We start from the raw sequence: 23,762 nt of genomic DNA on the forward strand, positions 1-23,762 counted from the left end.
TGTAGTCACAGGAGCCACCAGCTGCTTGGAGATGGTGTTCTAGCCTTCACCTTTAACACGCTGGTCTAGAATGTTCTTTCTGATTTCCTCAGACAACTGTTTCCTTTACTGTCTCTGGTCCATGTTCAGAGAGGTGAACACAATGATACCCAACAGCAGTGGGACCACTTTTAACCCTTTACATCAGAAGTGTCCAAAGTTGGTCCTCGAAGGCTGGTATCCTGCAGGTTTTAGATGTTTCCTTTCTTCAACACACCCTGAAATAAATGGCCGTCATTAACAGACTTGTACATACATGGTGACACACAGATGAGGACCATGAATAGGAATCAGGTGTGTTGATGCAGGGACACATCTAATACAGGCCCTCAAGGACCGACTTTGGACACCTTCATTTAAACATTCCGACTGACTTGAAAACGCCTGAAATGTTCACTGTGGTCACAGTATTTTACATCTTTTCAAGGAATAACAGCTACGCTGTCCAGGTCAGTTTGATTAATTTGTTCAAAAAATTCAGTTGAACAGCAATTTTAAACCAGCGCCTGATTTTTAAAAAAAATTTATTTATAATTAATCAATGTTCAGTAAATTTTCTATCATTACTTTTTTCAGTTTCCAGTTATTTAAGTGACCATTGTGGGTTTTTCTTTCTTTAATGGAAGGATACCAACGAATTTCTCCATTTGGGTACATTTAAGAAGAACTTAATATTTAAATTTCTTTTAAGAATAACATTTTAGAAAATCTGATAGTTCTGATGGTTATCGTTTTTTAATTATTTTAGATTTTCTTTGAATGTATTTATAGAAGGATGTGATTGATTTATTTTAGTAAAAAAGAATCATTGTGTGTACTATGATAAGAGTTTAAAAGCAGACAAAAATTAAAGAGACACACAACATATAAAAAGAATAAAATGGATGAAATTAAAACAATAAATACAGTGCATTGAGGGTCTAAAACAAAGAATTGTAGGAACATGAAGGTGGCTCTTTTTGAACCTGCTAGAACTACTGATGCTGAACTCATCAGCAGCTCCAGAACCGTTTGTGTTCAGTTTCAGATGAAACTGTCAAATGCTGTGTAGGGTCCTTTCCTTTACATTTTTAAAATGTTCGACATTGTCCCCCTATAACAAATAAATGCAAAAGCGTTTTGTGTGTGTGTGTGTGTGTGTGTGTGTGTGTGTGTGTGTGTGTGTGTGTGTGTGTGTGTGTGTGTGTTTTTAAACTAGACTCTTTAAATGTTGAACATATGGCCAACTTCAATGTTGTACGCAAATTTAAGAAAGAAAAAGCTTTCTTCATGTGAAACCTAAATACACTGATCTCAAAAAGTCTGTGAACCAGTTTTAGTCTCAACTGAGACATAATTCATTTAATAATTAAATCACAAATTTTGTTTGTCTTTAGGCAGGGCAACGCTTTGAGTCTTGTCGCGAGATCCAGCGGGATCGGCGGTTACTAGGCAACAAGAGCTTCGCAACCGTTCAAGTCGGTAAAGTTGTGAGGACTTCGGATGATTTAAAGACGATTTAATTAACTTAATGGAGGTAAGTTTGGCTCTTAGATACTTTGATATCGCAATACAATCATATAGAATATCTATTAGAATCCGTGAGAATTCCATAATGCATTTTCAACCATTTTAAGTTAAACGTCAAGAACAAAGAAAGACCTATTGATCATTTGAGTAGGTTGAAACGTAATTTATTTTACATTTTAATGTGTAGTGGTCAGTGATACAGACAGAACCCAAACAAAATAAATGTGCTGATAGTCAACCGCTGGAAACTGTTTTTTTCAGGTTGCTAAAACTCAGAGTTTCTCAAGTCCTGCATTATTTAAATGCTGCCTTGCGTCAACACACCTGACCTCAATCAGGGCTCTCACGGTTTTACTCTGCTTAGTGTTTGTATTCGTTTAATTTTTTTTATTTATTTATTTTTTTTGCACGAGGAATATCTCCCTCCCATCGACCAAGTTTTTTCAAAAACAACAAATATGACTAAATCAAAAACACTGTTTTATTTATTCTATAACAAAGGTAAACACTGTAGTGGCCATTGTGTCTTCACAATATTCATGCTATAATACATAATTTGTCTTGGTGATGTATAATAATAGTAAAAAATTAAAAAAATAACAAAACCAAAAGAGCCGCCTGAATTCTGCTCGAAAAGTAAACAAAAAAAATTAAAGAAAAACATTTATCCTGGAACGGTGACGGTTATTGTGTGTGTGTGTGTGTGTGTGTGTGTGAGTTGTACAGACCTTGATGAAAAGCTGGTGATGATGACTGTTAATTTGAATCAGGTGTGCTGAAGCAGGGTAGCGTCTACATTTGACATGCAGGACAGTGTTCCCTGAGGACCAGGATTGGGAAACACTGGTGTAAAGAACAGTGGCAAATTAAAAACTATCCATTTGTATTGAATTTGAGCGTTTCTTCAATCTTATATTAATATAGTCATGGAATCTCTCTCTCTGAATGTACACATGTATTTGTGGACAGTTTTAAAAAACAGTCAGGGGTGTCCATCGGCTGTCTTCAAGGCCACTGTCTTCCCCATTTTAGATACTGCCTTGTATCCACACACCATATTGTAATAAAACGTGAATGTTAGCTCATTATGAAGGCCTACAAAAGTCTAATAATGACATGTCATTTGTATCATGGTGTATTGAAGGAGGGAAACATCAGGTTAAATGATCAGTGAATGGGGGTAGGACTAAATAAGTTTACACTTCTTCCTACTCCTTTTTGGCACATGTAAATCAAGTTAGCAAGTTTTAAAGGATGAAATTCTTTGTTTTGTTTTGTTGTTGTTTTCTTGAACTTCTCATGAAGTGTTGTTTCTTTTTTTTACATGTACAAAAATTAAATAAATCAAATGAAATCAAATCAAAAACATCTAAAACATGCAGGACTGCGGTCCTCGAGGACCGACTTTAGACACCCCTGCTTTAAGCGATAAATAAGACGCCTCTTTTTATTTCACATAGGCGTTTTGTCTATTCTCTACAAATATTTTTATGCTCTGCTTACAGGAACTGAGACTCTCTGGAGAGGACTCTTCGGAGTCCCTGGAGGAGTTTCAGATGGTCCTCAGAGAGCTCGATGCGGACAAGAGTATGGACAAGATCCGGGTGGAGTATGAGAAACTCATCCTTCCCCTGAAAAAGTCTCGAGAAAATGAAAAGAGGTTGATGTCCAAATGCAGGGAGCTCAAAGCGGAGATTGTGTCTTCGTCGACTAAAGTGGCAGCTGCTCTGAAACTGTCTGAGGGAGACGAGGCAACAATAACATCACTGAAGATTGTATGCTGCATTTGCACCACATACTATACCAGAGACGTTCAATAAACGAGAAAACGGGAAAAGAGAACGTGAACACAGATTATTACCAATTCCTTCGCCCCATAGTAACCTAAGTAAATATGGGACCCATTTTTCAAAAGCCACAAACATTCTGAACATTCTGACACCAAAATGGCAATTTTCAGACCGACAGATGAGGAGAAAATTTACTTTGTTTGAGACCTGTCTCTGTCTGAGCAACACACTCTTGCGAGATTTGGCTCTCATTGTTTTCCCATCGGATAAAATGAAGTTTAAAACTAAAATAAAAAATGCTTCTTTGCTTAATAATACTGTTATTTTTCATTATTTAAGTCTTTTTGGAAGAAAGTTGTACTGTATCTAGTGTTGTATGTTCCAAAACGATGTGGGGAGAGGGGTGACCACGCCCACTTAGGAGACAGGAAGTGAAGTCAGAGGGGCGACCACGCCCACTTAGGAGACAGGAAGTGAAGTCAGAGGGGCGACCACGCCCACTTAGGAGACAGGAAGTGTATATCATTTCATACCATTGGCAGTAACGGTAATGCGGTATCTTCTGTATAGAGGATCTTTGACTATACTTAAAGTCTTCTTTTTTTGTTTGTTTTATTAGGTCAACATGAGAACTTGTCCAGGACCTGTACAAAATTAAAGAACAGATATAAACACGGATTTAGGATGGCACACTTCATATGTTATGAACTGATTTACGTTTTGCAAGTAATATTTTTTTTTCTTATGATTTAGGAGCTGGATAAAGCTTTGCAGATGGTTGATGCTGCTCATGATAAAGAGAGGAAGGACAGTGAAATCATCAGGAATATAAAAGAAGATGTTTCAAATCTCACCCAAAAAAGTGATCTTCATACTGCCTTTTCTTCTAACCAAGGACAGAGGTGAGACCGTTTTCCCTTCTTCATGTCCTCACTTCTCATGGTGGAAAGAGATTCAGAAATCTTGGAACATTATGGAAAGTGAAAATATTTTTAAATATTTTTAAATATTTTCTTTCATATTTATTTCTTCCCATGCACTTTGAACCCAAAACACTTTTTTTCTTGACAGCTTAATTTTATTTATTAATCTACTTCCACTTTCACATTTCACACCTGCAACATAATTGCTTTGGTCATTTTCTCAGCTGTGTCGGTGTCCCTCTGCGATGTAGGTCTATAGCAGCATATCAAGGATGAAGCAACATTTAAGATGAGCTGCTTTAGTCTTGTCCTGTAGCTGCAGCTATGACTACTGGCTCTAACACACTAAAGTCCTGATCCCAGAGTTAGGATGTCTACGTGGATGTGGGGGTGGAGGTGGGTCTTTTAGCGCCAGGGACTTCAGCAGCTGAGCAATGGTTGGTAAGGCAGAGATAGGCAACGTTTGCTTTTTTAAACACACCAGTAAACGGAAAGGTGCATCGGGAATTAACCACCTCTGGAGATAGTTTATGCACCAAGAGCCTTTAAAACATGACTCTTGTAAAATACTTTCTTTCTCTGCAAGATTTGAAGAGTTTCAGTGTTATTTTGTCCCACTTTTACTACAAACTCATCTTGAAGGAATATACAGAAGTTAAATCAGCCTCTGGTCTAGTATTGAATGAGAGGGAGTGCACTTTGTTTGGGACCAAAACATCATGAATCAAAGTAGATGTCATATAAACATATCAACTACTGAGTAGATACAAAAGGAGGGGGAGGAGTCATGGCCTCTGTTTCCATAGAACGGGATCAATATCTTGATATTTATGATAAAAGGGACAAGTGCTGGAAGCAGATTCCATGAAATCTCCTCTCTTTGCTTTTAATGACAATATTTTCAATTTGTTGACTTATATGGAGTTATGGCAGCCACATATACGATTCTTTTTTGTAAAGTAAAGTTTTAAGTTTGTGAATTTAACTATTTATTGTAGTGTTACCAAATGTTTCCACAGAAACCCCTGTCCATGTGGTTCAACATTGATTCAATGTTAGGGATCAGAGATCTCAGATGTCCAACTTGTTCTCTTGTCGTTTACACATTGAAATTCCTCTAGATTTCTGGAATGGTTTAATCGTATTCTACCCTGTAGGAGCATGAATATACTTGTCCCTCCAGTTTTTCTTGGAGGAGCATAATTTAAAACATTTCAAGGATTGTCTCTTCCCAAGGACTCATTGCTTTGTTGATATTGCTTTTCGATTAACTCATGTTTAAAATCACTTGCTGACATCATCTGTATAAAATAACATAATTAGTTTTCTTTCACCATCTCGCAAGCTCTAAATTGCTCCATACCAACTTTTTTTAGACTGTTGTAGATGTCAAATGAAGAAATTGATGCAAATTAAACTAGGCTGATCATTGTCTTATAATTTTCAGTACCATCCCTGATGTGTTTCATTCTAGTTTCTATTATGAACTAAGAGGATGGGTTACAACTGTAATATGCTTTATCCTCAGAGATCTACTTAAAAAGATTGAGGAGTTGACAGAGAAGAGGGATCAGCTGATGAAAACCTCAGAGGATCTCAGAGAAAAACTAAATAAATCCTCTGCAGCCCTGCAGCAGATAGAGACCAAAAGAGACACAGCTGTTCATAAAATTTCTCAGGTGAATATGATGTTCCGCTGTAAAGCTGGTTATGTGATATCCCAAGGTGGTTGGAGTTAACACAATGGTTGACTCAAACTGTGCCCTTCACTGTCCTGTGAGACTTTTAATTTTAGTGATTTAATTGTCAGATCCAGAGATCAATGAGTACTTGATTATAGATGGCCATATAACACAGCAAAAAAAACAGGGTTTACGGCTGTGTATACCCCCGGTATTTCAGGTGCTAGCACGGGAATTTATTTAAGGTAAACCAGCCGAAAACTAAAAATTTCTCCGGTCCGGAAACACCCGTATTGTACTGGGACCTCCTGCTGTGTTTGGAGTAGCCAGCTCAGCAGGGTGCCATGCTGGCTATTGTCACACAAAGGTGTGACATTCCAGACTTGAGGGGGGCGGGGGGGGGGGGAACTTCACCCCCCCAAGCCTCACCCCCCCCCCCCCCCCCCCCCCCAACCTCCCCCAACCCCCACCCCCCCTACCCTCACTCCCCAACCCCCCCCAAGCCCCATCCCCCCAACCCCCCCAAGCACAGCAACCTCTACTGGTGCAAAAGAAAATTGCACCCGAGAGGATTACTGCAAGCTACCTGCAGTTTACCAGGCTACAAATACATGCACATTTCAGAAATCAAATAAGCAACCACCTCAGTACAAGTAAATGTATTTATTGCAGAAAATTAAAACACAGTATTCCAAAAAGTTCAGTGTGTGTCCACATGAAAAAAAACAAAAAAGGCACTTTTAAAAGCAAATCTCCGACAAAGAGATCAAAACTTAGTCCAGTCAGTGAGCACTTCTCTCTCTTGCAGTTTTTTTTTTTTACAGTTTGATCTGAATGGCCCCTGCTCCTCTACCAAACAGGTCAACTTAAGAGTTTAACAGAGCTAAAAACGAGCCATTGTCTCCCAGTGGCGCCGCCCGTTGCGTGGCACCGCTCTGCCCCAGTGACTGTCGCTGCACATGTAGGTATAGGGCTGAACTCTGCTTGTCTTTCCTCTGCTGAAGCACCTGGCACAAAGCAGAAGCCTCGTGTCTTTGGGGTGGAGGTGAAACTATCCACACCGCCCGTCCATCTACGACGCCATCTTCTTCTTCTGACATCAGGTCATCAGGTCACATTTCAGCGGGAGTCTGTACACATCTAGCCCTGGAGGCCAGCAACTGCAAAATATAGAGTAGCAATTAAAATGTGTATAATTTTTTACCAATATTCAATTAACACTAAATTAAAAACATCTCAGTTCCATATACTGTAACTCACTAACCCAAATATTGCTGTAACTTACCCTTGTTTTCCGTTGTCTAGTCTTCATTGCATTGTTTAATTTCTTTTTCTGGGGAGCATTTTCTGGCTGATCGAGACGATGGCTCCTTTTCAAAGACTCAAAATAAGTCTTGCAAGCAGCTAAAGCACAAGCAAAAATACAATTAGAATTTAATTAGTTTCAATATCTATTCAAAGCAATTCTAAAAGAACAAGGATGGATGTGCCTTTCTTTTTACCTGTTATCACGTCGCTGTCTGTGTCAGGAAAAGCAATGCCGACCTGCTCCAACATGTATGTCGTAACTGCAAGGTTATGTGGAGAATTGATACTGTTGGGAAAGAGAGGAGCCATGTTAGTTGATTAAAAACAAACTCAAACCCCAAAGCAACCTTTTTAATTATTTTTTTGTGGAGAAAATAGATCTAGATCACACGTGACTACACTGAGCACACGTGACACGTTACTAAGAATACTATAGAAATATTGATTTAATATAAATACCATGTCATAGCTATCTGTTTCTGGTTATTTTCATATAAAAGTACGTTTTTCAATGTTTATAATTATTCACAAGTATGCAGTGTCATAACTACATCTCTGACGTTGATAAAAAACCAAACTGTTTGAAAATCTGTTGAGAATTGAGCAAGTTAAGGTTGTTTAAGCCAGGGGTTCTTAACCTTTCTGACCTTGGGGCCCAATTTTTTCAGTACAGAGTGGCCCGGGGCCCGTTAAATATTAACACTGTATAGCAGGGGTATTCAACTTTAAGAGGTCCATTTTAGAGAAAATTTACTCAAGCGAAGGTCCAAAACATCATAATATATATATATATATATATATATATATATATATATATATATATATATGTATATATATATATATATATATATATATATATATATATATATATATATGTACATATACATTCAAGTAGCCTCATAGTTGTATCAACATCTGCATCTGACTGTTATATTAAAAAAGTACATATTTGCCCATTAACATGTGTAACTTCAATTACACATATTTTTTTCTCTTAAAAATAAAATAGATTTTATTTTATTTTCCAAATGCTATCTTATTTTATTTCTTTACCAGCAGTTTGAATTTCCCCTTTTCTTTGTTAATTGTCTCAACACATTTTTATAATAAATGAATATAAACACATCTTAACAATTGAACAGTTTTGCAGTTTTTATTTCTTCCCCTTAATCTTATGTCCCCACTTTCTGTCGTTCAGTGAGAGAACTGAGCTCTAATTTCTCCTGACAGGACTTTAAATCTGGTCTGGATGGTGTCAGAATCTCATGCACATGTGAAGGTGCTCATTGGTGAGCCCGAGCGGCACCGACCTCCCCGGCCGCGGGGACGCGCCGGGATAAATGATCATGCCGCGCTCGCTCGCTCTGGGCGCAGACCCAAGTAATCGATCCCTGATCCTGGCGGATCTAAACGTACTCTGTGCAAAATGAAGGACTTTCTCTATAAATACACACCATTTCTCTTACTATTACACGTACAGCTAGCTGAGGGTCTTCTTCTCCTCATTTGGTCGGGAGTTGCTTTGCAGTCCCGCGGCCCCCGCGGCCCACACGTACAAAACTGAATTTCTTTCACGGCCCACTAGATGGCGCTCGCGGCCCAAGTGTGGGCCGCGGCCCTATGGTTAAGAATCACTGGTTTAAGCAGTACATGCACCATTAAACACAATGTTAGAGTGAGCGAGCTCTCCTGTGGCAAGATGGCCGCCGTGTGACGACGTCGCTCTGCATTGGCAGCAGCGCGGACGAGTCATCTAGCCTTTAATAAAGTCCATAGACATATATAAAGTTTATATATGTCTATGGTCCGACCCATCACTACTAAATCAGTTTGGTTTTTCAACAATTTCTTTCCTAATGCCGTTTATTCATTTATTTTTTATTTTGCTGTGGTAAATTACAGTGATTACAAACAAAAAACATATATTTACCTTTGTTTTGGATCCAGCTTCATAGCGTTGTTTTCAGAATTGTGTAAACGTCTTACAGCCTCCTGTATAGATTAATAATACAAAGTTAGTGTGATTCTAAAATTATTTAAGCATTATTACCTCATGTGGACATGCAGTTAAATGTAAAAGGAATTGTGCACAGTCCTTAGTCATAAGCAAACTTACTTACAGCAACACGTGTGTTCTTTGCTCTTTTAATCCGTTTTGCGGGTGTGGAATCGGAGCTGAAAGTTTCAACACGATCAGAGCTTAAGTTCTTCACTTCCTCGTCCAGTAGCTCAAATCTGCCGTCCATGTCTTGTAGTCTGCGCTCTATCTTTTCAAATCTGCTGTCTACTTTTTCTTCGAATTTCGATATTTGTCGCGACAAAGAATTTAAAGCATTAACAACAACAGATACACCTGAACCGGGACTTTCTCATGGGGAAGAAGATGGAGTTGACCGTCCTTGTCGCTCTACTGCAGGTCTGGTCGGAGTAACATCTGCTTCAGGTTGATTTGGATAAAAGCACAAGGACCGTTTATGCGACATGTTTTACAACAACGCAGCAGTATCTCCTCAAAAGCAAAAAAAGTTCTACCGGGCGGGAGCAAAACAAACAGTAACTGACTAGGACAAACTTTAAAGACCCCCGCAACTCTCAACGCTGTGAGACAGGAACCAATCACATTGCTGAATCAATTCTTAGCCACGCCCCCGCAATAACATGCGCTGTGATTGGTCTGTCAGGACTGTAACAGTAAAAAGTGGGGTCAGTAAACTCCCGATTACAGCTCAGAAATGGTCGTATTTCACAGTAAACTTCTTTCACCAGTAAATTCCCAATAACAAAAAACAACATTTAGTTGAACAATGAACTAAACATAGCCTGCTCAAACTAAGCAGTCAGACTTTGTGTGGTGTCCCTGAACAGCAAATGTAGCTTTCTGGTAAAAATGTGATTGTGTTGCAAAAGTGTTTTTGTAGAAAGAACACTGAAGTAAATGAGGTCAAGTTTGTGATCTGTTCATGATGGTCTACACATTCCAGTGATAGGCCCTATCTCCATTTGCTATTCATGTGGGCCAATTGGGCATAAACAGGTTGGGGGAGTTTGAATGGTAACTCACAGAAGTGTTGATGGCCGTTTGATGGCTCTCGATGGCTGCATTTTTTGAACAAAGGCCTAAAGGTCCCCTGCTGTTCCTCTACCCGTGGCAAAAAAGTGGGGTCAGTAAACTCCCGATTACAGCCCAGAAATGGCCGTATTTCACAGTAAACTTCTTTCACCAGTAAATTCCCAATAACATCTACATACACCCAGCAAACACGAACATTACCGGTTAAATGCTATGTCAGCATATTCCCATAAACTCATCTTTTCGTGCTGTGTAAGTGTATAAGCCATATACAGTAAAGCCAAGTAGCATGACCAGATAAAACCAGCTCTGATGTGGGTCGGATGCTTCTGTTTGTCTGGTTCCAGCTCCAGCAGGACCTTCTGGTGCAACAGAATGAGATTTTCAGAGAAACAAGATTGAAGGAGACGCTGGACAAGGAGGTTAAGCAGCTGCATGCTGGCGTGGAGGCCAAGATGAGGGAAGTCAAAGCTCTGAATCTGCAGGGCCAGCAGAGCAGGGAGGAGCAGCAGAGACTGGAAAGGCAGCTGAAAGACCTGAGGGTGAGCAGCACATCGGGATAATGCATTCTCATTATTAGAGCCATGTAAAAGTCAGTACCCCCCTTTAATTTAGTTTTTTTTAATCATAGTACAACCCCAATTCTAAAACATTTGAGATGCTTTTTAAAATATTAATAAAATAGAATGCGATGAATACAATGCCTGCACTCCTTTTTTCCCCAGGAGAACATAGACAACATATCAGTCGTTAAACCTGAGACATTTTGCCATTTCATAGAAAATATTAGCTCAAATTAAAATGGATGGGGGGTACACATCTGTAAACAGTTGGAACAGGGTGATGTTTATTGTTGTGTAGCATCTCTTCTAACAGCTGTCTGTAAATGTCTGGTAAGTGAGGAGACCAGCCGCTGGAGTTTTAGGAGAGGACTGTTGTCCCGTTCTTGTCTGAAGCAGTATTCTAGCTGGCCAACAGTCCTTGATCTGCATTACGGGATTTCTGGTGTCGTGATGCTCCAGATCTTTTGTTGGCCTTGACTGAAGACAGACCAGTTCAGGACCAGAGGGCTATTCCAGGAAGCAGGTTCAACAAATTCCGAGTTTAAACCTGAACTCTGAGTTGACTTATCCTGAGATAGGAAAGTCGGAGTTTTCGGTTCCAGAACAGCGGATTTGAGTTAGTTCAATCAACTCTGAGTTTGTTAAGCTCTAGTTAAAAAGCCATCATCAATAGAGCCCTGAAACAAGGATTCACCATGGCAACCGGCGACAACAAAAGAGCGACATACTTTTTCTTTTTTCTTTTTAAACTTTATTTAACATTTCAATTTACAAAATCCCTTTGAGGAAACATTAGTTTGCATCTGAAGATCCACATACTTCACGCCACTGGAGTTAGAAGTGTCAATACGTGCGTATGGCGAGTATGAGAGCATATTTTCAGAAAAAAAACACGAAACACGAGGATAGAAATGCCGTGGGGGAAAGTTGGTGCAGTCAATGTGTAAGTTTGAATGCAGTATTCATTTAACATTTAAGTGTTTCTCAATCCTGGTCCTCGTGGGCCCCTGTCCTGCATGTTTTAGATGTTTCCCTGCATCAACACACCTGATTCTAATTAAAGGTCCTAATTAGCTTGTCACCAAGGTCTGCACAACTCTGTTGATGACACAGGTACTTTTATCACGGTGCGCTGAAGCAGGGTAGCATCTAAAACATGCAGGACAGTGGCCCATGAGGAACAGGATTGAGAAAGCACACTCTCTTATAATATTACAGATGAAAGCAGTGGTGGAATGGTATTGAATGACATTTTATTGTCATTTATCTAAATAAATAAATAAATAAATCAGGGGCAGCCGCCACACCTTGGCTTCAGGGGAAAATGTTTTTTTAATATTTTTTTATGCATTTATGGAATTACTCTGTGTATATTTGTATTGATTTATTCTATAACTTAATACATATAAAATAACTACAAATGCATATCAGAAAAACACGAGTGATTTCACTGTATTATCTTTTATCCCCCCCCCGGTGGTCGGTCGCTATCAATCTCGTTTTCAGCGCGCTCTGCAGTGTTACTAACTTACAAAAATGAAAAGGAAGCAGACAACCACACAATTTAAAAAAAAAAGAAGGCAAGTGATCGGTCTAATGTTGCCCCAGCAGCAGAAGATATTAACGAGGCTGTTAGTCACTGATGGATTAATTATGCAAGTTCACTTTAAGGTAAGATATCAAATCACCCTACCCTCTTATAAATCTGTTTAAGGGAAATATTTGACTTTTTTTTTACTCTCTCTCTCTCTCTTTCTGTCTTCTGCTCCCTCCCTATCCTTTTTGCATTTGGATTTTAACTGTTTGAAGTTAAACTCGGATGTCCCAGTGATATTGTTGCACTCACATAGTGAATAAAATACGTTGCGTTTGTTAGTTATGCTTTTTCTGCTCTCTGCCGCTTGCCCCATTGGCTGAATTGACGCCACTGAGGGAGGAGACGGAGAGAAACTCAGGCTTTATTGAAGTAAACCTGCTACCGAGCAGGTTAGGTTCAGAGGCTCAGTTGCCATAGTAACTGGCTCAGAGTTTGAGTTAACTCGCTTTCTGGAACTGAAAACTCTGGATTTCCCTCATCTCAGGCTTAACAAATTCAGGATTTTCACTAAACCCGCTTCCTGGAATACCCCTCTGGACACGACTCCTGAGAAGCTATATTGTTGTGATGGATGCAATATTCGGTACACCATTGTCTTGCTCAAATATACAAGGCCTTCCTTGAATTTCTGGAAGCTATTGTCAATAGACAGAAGGAGGAGAGTCCATGGCCTCTGCCTTTAACATTTGCCCATTTTGGCATAAGTATTTATGTATTGATGCAGTTCTTTGGAAGCAGAGAGCAGATAAGTATCAGTTAAGCATCTGACAAGCAGAGAAACTCACTCCTGTAGCAGCAATCGCAGTTAAGTCTGGAAGGAACAATTAAGGAACAATGTTTGTTTCATTAGTTTTATCTTTCATAGCTTCAAACTATTGGAGTTGTTTCTGTGGAAAATTATTTTGTTTATTAGGTAATTTGGGAGAGACTTTTAAAGAATGGAAGTCTCTTTTTTAAAATATTTTTTGTTTGTTTGTCTTTTAAAAAGTTGCAAGTAGCTTCCTTTGCTCTCCTGCTTAGAAAGTGCACGCAAAAGCAATAAACTATCACTGCTTGTTATTTATTTAGGGCAACAAACAAGAGAAAGTACTCAACAGTCTTAGCTTAACGTTGTTCAGTGCATTGGAAACAAATCCACACAAATCTCCAATACATATCTATTAAATCTTAAATACAAATCACCAACCCCATACACAAACCATATATACAGTCCTCTTTCTTGCTGTCCATAAAATAATCTAGAGTCCCAGTACAACAAAGCAGTTGAGTCTTTTGACTTACTATTAAATCCCTAAATCGCTTTTTGAGTTAAAAATTTGACAACTAGACTTAAAAGGCTAAAAATTATATGGTGTCTGGTGGTGCCGTGTACTGTAATGCTTTTTCAAGAAGTGGTGTTTTATTCGTCCTTAAACTGTACGTTAGTATAACCGACTTACACAGTCTGGTAGTGTTCATCCCTGTTTTTTGGATAAATAAATATGTATGAGAACTTCACATCCTAAAGGTATGAACAAAAACAAAATTAAATTACACATCTGGAGAAGTAAAAAACTCACAGTGCATTGTTTCATTGGGGATAGTTTGGTTGTCAGCATCATAATATGTATGTATTTATGTGGTTTAAATAAGTGTACTGATGAATTTATTAATAAAATATTCCTACGCCTTCATCTTACCCCATCCATCCATGTGGCAGGTTTTACATGAGCGGTCCACCAAGGTGCTGGAGCAGATCCAGCTGAAGAAGAATGGGCTGCAGCAGCAGTATGAGCAGCTCTCGTCAGACAAACAACACTTCCTTCTGCAGAACCAACAGATGGCAAACCAGCTGAAGGTACACAGCTGTCCTCTGAGACAGAGCTTCTAGAGCTGCATACTGACCTGCAGTCCCACCCTCTGAACACCTCAGTGTCCGTTGTCTACACCTGTTCATATAGTCGTCTCTGTAGTACACCAACTAACCATGTATCAGTCATATTGACATAAAACTCTTAGTTATTCCATTAACAGATAGTTAATTCTAATATATTTTGTCTTTTGTACCTTTGACAATATATCTGTGTCTTTCTGTTCTTCATCCTCACCTTCTTTTCGCCCTTTTCCTGCTCTACCTGACTGGTCTTCAGCAGGATTAGGTTTTCTTCCCTCTTAAAAGGGAGTTGTTACCTGCAATTGTTTAATTAATCATTTCTTGGGGGTCATTTTAGGAAAGTGCCTAGAGACAACTTGTATTGTAATAGATACTACATAGATTGAATTAAATTGAATGAAATACATTTCTGATCAAGTTCTGTAAGGGAAAAACAATGTCATGATATACATTCACTTATACATTTGAGACCTGCAACACATGCCACAAAAAGACAGGAAAGCTTTTCCCACTTTGTAATGCTTCCATTCCTTCTCAGAGCACTGAAGTTTGTCTTTGGTTGATGAAATCCATGATGAAGAGTTTCAGATTTTAATTTGTTTCATTCTTCCTGAGAACATGTCTGAAGGTGTACAACTGTATACAGTATGTACTTTATTTATATAGCCCTTTACAGCCACATCTAGGTGAGCCAAAGTGCTTTACAGAATAAAACATACAGAAATACAACATACAATAAGACGGAGCAAAAAATAAATAGAATAAAAGAAAAAGAGTAAAAAGTGTCACCACACTACTGAGTATTAAAAGCCATTCTAAATAAATAGGTTTTAAGCCTTGATTTAAAAAGGCCCAGGTCAGAGATAGTGCGTAAGTTGCAGGGGAGCTTGTTCCAGAGCCCGGAGGCGGAAATTGAAAAGGCTCAGTCACCCCAGCGCTTGAACTTTGACCTGGGCACTTCCAACAGGATCTCAACGCCCTGCCAAAGATCCTCTATACAGAAGATAGCGCATTACCGTTAATGCCAATGGTATGAAATGGTATACACTTCCGGTCTCCTAAGTGGGCGTGGTCGCCCCTCTGACCTCACTTCCTGTCTCCTAAGTGGGCGTGGTCGCCCCTCTGACCTCACTTCCTGTCTCCTAAGTGGGCGTGGCCGCCCCTCTCCCCACATCGTTTTGGAACATACAACACTAGATACAGTACAACTTTCTTCCAAAAAATAAAAATAACAGTATTATTAAGCAAATAAGCAAGTTTTATTTTAGTTTTAAACTTAATTTTATCCGATGGGAAAACGATGAGAGCCAAATCTCGCGAGAGTGTGTTGCTCAGACAGAGACAGGTCTCAAACAAAGTACATTCTCTCCTAATCTGTCGGTCTGAAAATTGCCATTTTGGTGTCAGAATGTTCAGAAGGTTTGTGGCTTTTGAAAAATGGGTCCCATATTTACCTAGGTTACTATGGGGCGAAGGAATTGTTAATAATCTGTGCTCACGTTCACTTTTCCCATAGGACTCAATAGACTCAGGACCTACTTCCGGTCTCCTAAAGGGGCGTGGCAGTCACGTGACACAGATACAGGAAACCGAACCGTAGTGGGCTGTCTCGTTTATTGAACGTCTCTGGCCCTGCTCACGCACCGTTAAAAGCTCCGATAAATAGGGTGGGGCAAGGCCGTTGAGGGCTTTAAAAACAAACATCAAAAGTTTAAAATCAATTCTAAAATGGACAGGAAGCCAATGGAGTGAATAGAGGACCGGAGTAATATTACCATTCATTGCCTTGTTTCCATGGTGATGTTCCATCCCAAATCCCTCAGAGTCCAAAGAAGTCTCCTCTGCACAAGTTAACATGCGTATATCTTTCTCCACAGTAAAGTTTAAAGTGTCATTAGTGAATGTCAATTGTAGTGTTGACAGAGGTTTCCATGGTAAGCCTTGTTCATGTGGTTCTATCAGCTGTTGATGAATGATGGACTTGTTGTATTTTCGGTTACACATTGAAACGCTAGATCCCTGGAATGTTGTGTCTTAAGTCACAAATGCATGGACTATTTTTTGTTATTGTTTATTTTCCACCAGTCTCAGACAGGACTTCTCTTACTTTTAACCATCACTAAGTTAATGTATCCAACATCTCCTACCTTTCGGGCAGATAAAAGAAGAGGAGGTTAGTCACATGCTCCAGGATGTCACTAAACAAACAAAGATGAGGGAAGCCATCCAGAAGAAGCTCCAGCTGATCGAGGATCAGAAAGCTGATGTGGAGGTTCAAAGGGAGACTCTGAAAGCTCATATAGTAGCTCTCGAGAAAGGTTGGGCATCTTTTTAGGTCTAAATGTTCTTCTGTGATGTCAGTGTGTTGGAGTCAAAATTATAGTTAATAACATCATTATGTCTTTCTTCTTTCAACTTCTTTCTGACACTAAATTGTACCGTGCCAACTTTTTTGTTGAATGTAAAAATGGAATAATTGCATTTTTCACATCCTCACAACTTTTTCTTATTTGAGGTTGATCTGTTAATCAGCATCATTTACAAGCTTAAATCAGAAAACTCTGCTTATTCCTTTGACACTGAAACATATATTTTTTAATCATTCCTGAGTGGTCAACACATTCTTTGTGGTCACACAGCACAGATTTATTTCATGCATTACTTGTATTTACAGCAGCTCATTGTTATAAAAGAGCATTTGTCTCTAAAATCAACAGATCTTCAGTCTTGATTCAAAATATCTTCCTCTTTTTCCCTCTGTAGAACTTGAATCTTCTCAGATGCAAGTGGAAGCTGATAAAAAAGCCCAAGAAGAGCTGATTCGTGAGAGGGATGTCTTAAATAAGGTATCTTGTAAAGGTCAAGTTGTTTCAGAGATCGCTTCATGACATTACGATCAGAAATCTCAGTGTTGTAAGGCACCAACAGTTAAATACTGGATTGATGCTGGCAGCTATCAAGGGCAAATGAATTCATTTGTGTTCCCGTGTCTGTGCCAGTAGAATATGACTTCATTAAGGTTTTCTGTGTGAACAGAACATGATCAAAGCTGTCCAGTCAGCTGAGAACCTGGAACACGACAAGAAGACTCTTGAGCACGAGATCAGCATCTATCAGCAGGAGGCCCAAAAGCAGCGCGAGATTATCCAGCAGATGGAGAAAGAAAGAGACAGCCACATCAACGAGACCAGCGGCCTCATGCAGAAGGTCATGCAGTGCCAGTGATGAATTGTGGTGCTAGAACAGTATCAGTATGACTGAGGGAAACTGCCGTACACTCCACAGGTCCAACAGAAGATGAACGATGCTGAAGCCAAAGAGATTGAGTTATTTGACAGGAAAAAGGAAGTCACTGAGGCGGAGTACAAGCTCAAACAGCAGGAGAACCTGCTGGTGTCTGTTATATCTGAGAGAAACCTGCGCAGCAAAAATCTCCTCCAGGCTACGGTAAGGTCCACTTTTATCTGGTACTTCAGCAAGGCAAGTTTATTTGTACAGCAAAGGTCATACGCAAAATTTAAAAGTGCAACTCAAAGTGCTTCAAAAACGCCATGAAGATTGAAGAGAGCAGAAAATATTCAATTATTGAATGAACCTCAGCAGGCAGACCATTGCCATGAAGTAAAAGGAGCTCACATGTTCCATAAAATAATCTAAAAGTGACATAAATTGAATGGAAAGGTGTTCCAATTATAAACATTAAAAATCAAAGTGTTTTTATTTGGATCAAATGTCATCTGCATGTGGAGCTGGTTCCAGCAGAGGGCAGCATCCTGGTTGCTCTCAACTCTGGTACCAGCAGCTGACCAATCCCTGCACATCTACATACCATCCAGGTTCATGTCCAGCAAAGTCTGATATAACCTGAACCTGATAAGTCACATCTTTATAGACTAGAATAGGGGTCTTCTTTCCTGGTCCTTGGTAGCCACTGTCCTGCATGTTTTAGATGTTTCCCTCCATCAACACACCCAAATATGAATGACTGTGTCATTAACAGACTCGTGTAGACCTTGATGGCAAGCTTATAATGACCATTCATTTCCTGAGGTGGCAGACCAGCCTGTTTTAGCCTTCTCAGGAGACTTTGTTGAGATAGAGGAGTTCACTGACCATGTCAAATCATCAGGTCGATGATCAATCCACAATAAAGTCTTTTGGTTTTAGTGGAGTTTAAGGTGTGGCCTGTCAATCCATGACAATCCTCTATAGTGTGGACCTCACCTGGTGGTGTTGGAGAATAAGTGTCTGAATACTTGTTAAATATGTTTTGAGCAGAAATATCATCAAATATGCAAAGAATTGTTCAGGCATTAATGGTCTGAGTGACTTTTTCACATGTTCTTAGCCTTTTCTGATCACTTTTGTCCTCCCTTCATTCCAATTGCACTCTTTCTGCTTCAGGTAGAAATAGTAGATATGAAGACAAGGATGAAGAGCAAGAACTACGAGGTAACTCTGCTAAAAAAGCCGGCCCTGGCCAGCAGGTCAGGTCAGCAGGAGCACAAGAGCTTAGAAAAGTACAACAAAGCCTTGAAGGTGAATATACATGACCGCATACTAGTTGACACATTCCGATGAGTTTAAAGGTTTTAGCTTGAAAAAAATTATTTATCAAGCCTAATTCCAAAAAGGTTGGGATGCTGTATAAAATGTGAATGAAAACAGATTAAAATCTTACAACAGTTTTTTCACAACAGAACATTGAGAACATGCTGAAAGTGAGACAGTTGGTAATTTCATGAAAAATCTCAATTCATCCTGAGTATGTTGGAAGCCACCTGTTGTAGAAAGTTTGGACATGAGCAGGAAAGGCTGGACAAGTAAGTGATGGAAGCCAGTGTGTGGACTCAGGAACACTTCCAGAAATGTGTGTCTAAGAACACAAATGTCATCCACAAATGCAGGTTAAAGTTCCGTCATCGACGAGGAAGACATCTGAGAACAAGATCCAGAAACATGATGGAACCAATGTCCTCTTGACTCAGAAGGAGACCATCCAGCTTGTTTTAAGCACTTGGTTCAAAATCCTGCATGTCTGATAGTACCGAGGTGCATTAGTGTCTATGGAATGGGCATCTGGAAAGGAAACTTTAATGCTGAAAGAATTATAAACATTTTAGCGCATCATGTGTATTCTTCAAGGAAGGCCTTGTGTGTCTGAGCAAGACAATACTGCATCCAGTAGAAGAGTCCAGTTGGTGAACGTTCTGGACTACAAACATCTGTAGTTCAGAACTATCCCCAACTGGAAACATCTGGAGCATCACAAAGGAATACTACAACAAAGAAGATCCAAGACCGCTGACCAGCTCCAGGCCTATATCAGACCAGAATGGGACAACATTCCTCTCCTAAAGCTCCATCAACTGGTCTTCTTGGTTCCAGATGTTTCTGGACTGTTGTTGAAAGAAGAAGAGATGCTACACAATGATAAACATTATCCTGAAACTCCTTTTTTGAGATGTGTTGCTGCCATCAGATTGAAAATGGGGGTTTCTTTATTTCTCAACACGGATTATCTCTCCAGTGAAAACATGTGAATAAAGAAACACTCATGTTTATTTTAATCCTTATTCTCCAGTCACTATGCTCTTGTTGTGCAAGTTTGATCTTTTAATCAATGGGGGAAATCAGGGTCTGTAAAACATTTACTGATACACCTGACACCATCTGTGTGTGACCATGTGGAACAGGAAGAACTACAGTCTATGAAGCTGCAGCTGGAAGAAGCCAAGCAGCATGTTGACAGTCAAAGAGCAGAACAACAAAAGCTGCAGAAGGTGATATCTGACACCGAGGCTGAGCAGGACCAACACAAGAAGCAGCTGGAGCAGGTAAAGGAGTAGAACATACACAGACTGAGGTAGGTGACACCAGAGATACGTGTCTGATTAATGCTGTTCTGTGAAGGTGATGAGAGAGCGCAACAACCTCAGTAGGCAGCTGCTGCATTGTAATGATGAACGCGCATTGCTGTACGAGAAGATCAGGATCCACCAGTCCATCCTGAACAAGGGGGATTTCCACTACAAACAGAAACTGGAGGACATCCACTTGCTCAAACTGGAGGTCAAGAGGCTCCAGTGTAAAAAGAAGACCTTGGACAAGAGTCTACCCAACATCGAAGAGCTCAGGTAACTACACATCAGGATGAGCAGAAGAATCGAGGAGGAGGAGGGTGTTATGAGGTAAAGACCTGCAAAGAGCACTATATAGATTAGATGAGATGAGTCAAAGATACGGGGAGCAAGAGAGGGAGATGCAGAGTAATTAGAGTTGTCTTGCTTAGATTTGAGCTTGCAAAAGGAGCAGGAAACGATTTACTCCTACGAACCAGCACTTCTGTATTGAAAAACATCACTCCGTTAAAATCTTGACATGACTGTTGTGTGCTGCTGACGCCCCCCCCCCCCACCTCTGGTCATCCCGCTGCTGCTTCCACCTGCCTGCTGTGTGCTGCTGACGTCCCTGACTCCCCCAGTCTGGCCTTCGGCAGGAGGGTCCCCCCTTATGAGCCTGGTCCTGCTCAAGGTTTCTTCCCTCCTAAAGGGGAGTTTTTCCTTGCCACTGTTTGGCTTAAGGTTTTTCTCCCACTATGGGAGTTTTTACCTGCCATTGTTTATATAATAATTGCTCGGGGTTTATGTTTATGTTTATGTTCATGTTCTGGATCTATGGAAAGCGTCTAGAGACAACATCTGTTGTATTAGACGCTATATAAATAAAATTGAATTGAATTGAATTGAATTGATTCCAGTGGTGTTGGATTGTCTTCATCTTAAGATGAGAAGCTGTTTATTGTTCTTGTTAACCCTTTCCTGTCTTTCCATATTCCTGATTAAAAGAATGGGAAAGTTTAGACGTGACATTAATGTGAGATGCTGTTCTGCAGGCAGGAGCTGTTCCAGCTGGAGAAAGAGCTGCTCAGAGAGAGAAGCAGGAACAGTGTCCCGGAGGAGACCAACATCCACAGATGGAGGCAGCTGGAGGTGAGATCTTCTTTCAGGACACTGCCTGTGGGGCTCACTACGTCCGACATTTCTCATGTTCATAAGTTACTATCCACCCTCTTAATCTTTATGTGTAAACCATAAAATAAATCCTCCCATAGTAGTTGGTATTAGTATTTGACAACTTCAGGTGGACAACATATAACTTAAAAACAAAATTGTTTTTCAGTAGCAGGAACCTTCAGTCGATGTTTCCTGGTTGACTTCATCAGTGTGTCTCATGGTTCTGGAGGAATTCTGGTGCATTTTTCTTTTCAATGTTACTTCAGGTCATTGAGGTTTCTGGATATTCACTTCTTCACTTCTGAAACTCCCACCACAACATCTTTCATTTCATTTCATTTTTATTTATTCCATATCATGGAAACAGTTCACACATGTTCCATTCCACGATGGAAAAGGGGCAAGAAGAAGAAAGCCTTATATACCAAGCCCCTTTCTCAAAAAAAATAAAACAATTCATATGAAGATGGTCTGTCCGTCTGTTCAACAATCACTACTTATATAATACTAAGGAGTTCCATAATTTTACACCACATACTGAAATACACATTTGTTTTAAAGTGGTGCGTGCAAACGGATGTTTAAAATCAAATTTCCTTCTATGGTTCTTATCTTCTGAACTATACACAAAAAAACGTTGTATATTTTCAGGCAATATTCTGCTTTTTGCCTTGAACATAACCAATAAAGTCTGTAACTCAATAATATCTTTAAGTTTAATTAATCCTGCATTGATAAAAAGTCCATTGGTGTGTTCTCTTGCCTCCTTTTTATGTATGATCCTTACTGCTCTCTTCTGTAAAATAAACAAAGGCTTGATATTTGTTGTGTATGTATTCCCCCAAACTTCGACACAATAACTAAAATAAGGCAAAATAAGTGAGCAATACAAAATTCGCATCTTGACTAGGTTTAGGTCTCGACATTCACCAGGCCATTCCAAAACCTTCATTCTTATATTTCTCATCACTCTGATGTAGATTTGCTGCTGTGTTTGGGATCATTTCCTGGCACATTGCCCAGTTTTAGCCAAACATTATCTGTTAGACAAATGTCCTTTTTTTTATTTGGTCCTCGGGACCCACTTGCCTAAAAAGTTTTAGATCAGGGGTGCCCAAAGTCAGTCATCGAGGGGTGCAGTTTTTGCACGCTTTTGATATTGCCTTTCATCAATAAGATTAAAGGTCATCATCAGCTCATCATTGAGGTTTGCACAAGTCTGTTAATGACACAGTCATTTGTATCATGGTGTGTTTGAAGGAGGGAACCATCTAAAAACAGGCAACCCTAGACCTTGAGTCTCACAGTCCTGCATGTTTTAGATCAGTGTTTCCCAATCCTTGTCCTCTTTCATACATATGACTAAAAGCTCAGAGTCTCATTCTAAAATTATCTGCTTATATATATATATATATATATATATATATATATATATATATATATATATATATATATATAAGATGTTTCTTCAACACACTTGATTCTAATTAACGGTCCTTATTAGCTCGTCATCAAGGTCATCAAGGTCTGGACAACGCTGTTGATGGCATAGCTACTTGTGCTGAAGCAGGGTAGCATCTAAAACATGCAGGAGAGTAGATCTTGAGGACCAATGGTTGATGGCCACTGTCTTAATTCATGAACTGATCTATTCATGATCAGTTCATTTAGGGCTGATGATCAGAAGAACCATGGTCCAACTTACCCTCTTGAATCCCATGAAAGCAGTGAGGGGGTGCTTAGTATTACCTACAATAGTGTGTCCAAACCCTGGTCCTCAAAGGCTGCTGTCCTGCATGTTTTAGATGTTTCCTTGCTTTAATGCACCTGATTCAACTTAACGTCATCACCTACTTGTTACCAGGGTCTGCACAACTCTGTCAATGACAGCCACCTCTATCAGGGTCTGATTAAACAGGAGAACATCTACAATGTAGATGTTTTCCTGCTTCAACACGCAGTGATACAATTAGATCTCTATAGTGAAAATGTTTTATACCTGACTGTTTCCTTTAGGACATTGATCCCAGTAAATACGACCTGATCCAGAAGATTCAGGTTTTACAGAGGCGACTGATCTCCAAGACCAAGGAGCTGGAAAAACAAGAGCTCTCGTTGCAGGTAAGGATTTGTAGTTTTCTTTTCAGCCTGTGCACTCTCCAGGGATTCATTATTAAGTCCTTATTATGAACCTTTGTCTTTTTGAATGCAATCTCAGATGTCATTCTGCCTGTATCTGGCGCAGGTCACAGCTGTTGGGGGGGGGGGGTTCTGCCAGGTCCCTGCATGTGTCTTCTGTCGGTAGCTGCCTGCTTTCATGAGTGCTTTGCATCTCCCCTGCCAGCAGTTCAGTCGGGGTGATTCCACTCTCCATCCAGTCATGGGTTTGTGT

General features: G+C 39.8%; 1 protein-coding gene and 1 long non-coding RNA gene across 2 annotated transcripts in view; one reads left to right on the forward strand and one right to left on the reverse strand.

Annotated features, from left to right (window-relative positions):
* Window positions 1-1,505: 1,505 nt before the first annotated feature.
* LOC133446531 (cilia- and flagella-associated protein 58-like) overlaps window positions 1,506-23,762 on the forward strand; it is a 28,114-nt gene continuing 5,857 nt past the window's right edge. The window contains exons 1-15 of the mRNA XM_061724575.1: window positions 1,506-1,555; window positions 3,054-3,323; window positions 4,092-4,240; window positions 5,790-5,940; window positions 10,669-10,863; window positions 14,181-14,318; window positions 16,513-16,672; window positions 17,118-17,200; window positions 17,391-17,561; window positions 17,640-17,801; window positions 18,759-18,893; window positions 20,051-20,191; window positions 20,268-20,491; window positions 21,250-21,346; window positions 23,387-23,491. Of these exons, the coding sequence (XP_061580559.1) occupies window positions 1,550-1,555; window positions 3,054-3,323; window positions 4,092-4,240; window positions 5,790-5,940; window positions 10,669-10,863; window positions 14,181-14,318; window positions 16,513-16,672; window positions 17,118-17,200; window positions 17,391-17,561; window positions 17,640-17,801; window positions 18,759-18,893; window positions 20,051-20,191; window positions 20,268-20,491; window positions 21,250-21,346; window positions 23,387-23,491 (2,187 nt within the window). The 5' untranslated portion in view covers window positions 1,506-1,549. The remainder of the gene's footprint in view (window positions 1,556-3,053; window positions 3,324-4,091; window positions 4,241-5,789; window positions 5,941-10,668; window positions 10,864-14,180; window positions 14,319-16,512; window positions 16,673-17,117; window positions 17,201-17,390; window positions 17,562-17,639; window positions 17,802-18,758; window positions 18,894-20,050; window positions 20,192-20,267; window positions 20,492-21,249; window positions 21,347-23,386; window positions 23,492-23,762) is intronic.
* On the reverse strand, window positions 6,683-7,541 carry LOC133446533 (uncharacterized). Its single transcript, XR_009782845.1, has 3 exons — window positions 7,446-7,541; window positions 7,229-7,347; window positions 6,683-7,103 (listed from the first exon to the last, which is right to left on the reverse strand). It is a non-coding gene; the product is annotated as an uncharacterized LOC133446533 (long non-coding RNA).

This window comes from Cololabis saira, chromosome 6 (assembly GCF_033807715.1).
Source record: "Cololabis saira isolate AMF1-May2022 chromosome 6, fColSai1.1, whole genome shotgun sequence".
Taxonomy (NCBI): domain Eukaryota; kingdom Metazoa; phylum Chordata; class Actinopteri; order Beloniformes; family Belonidae; genus Cololabis; species Cololabis saira.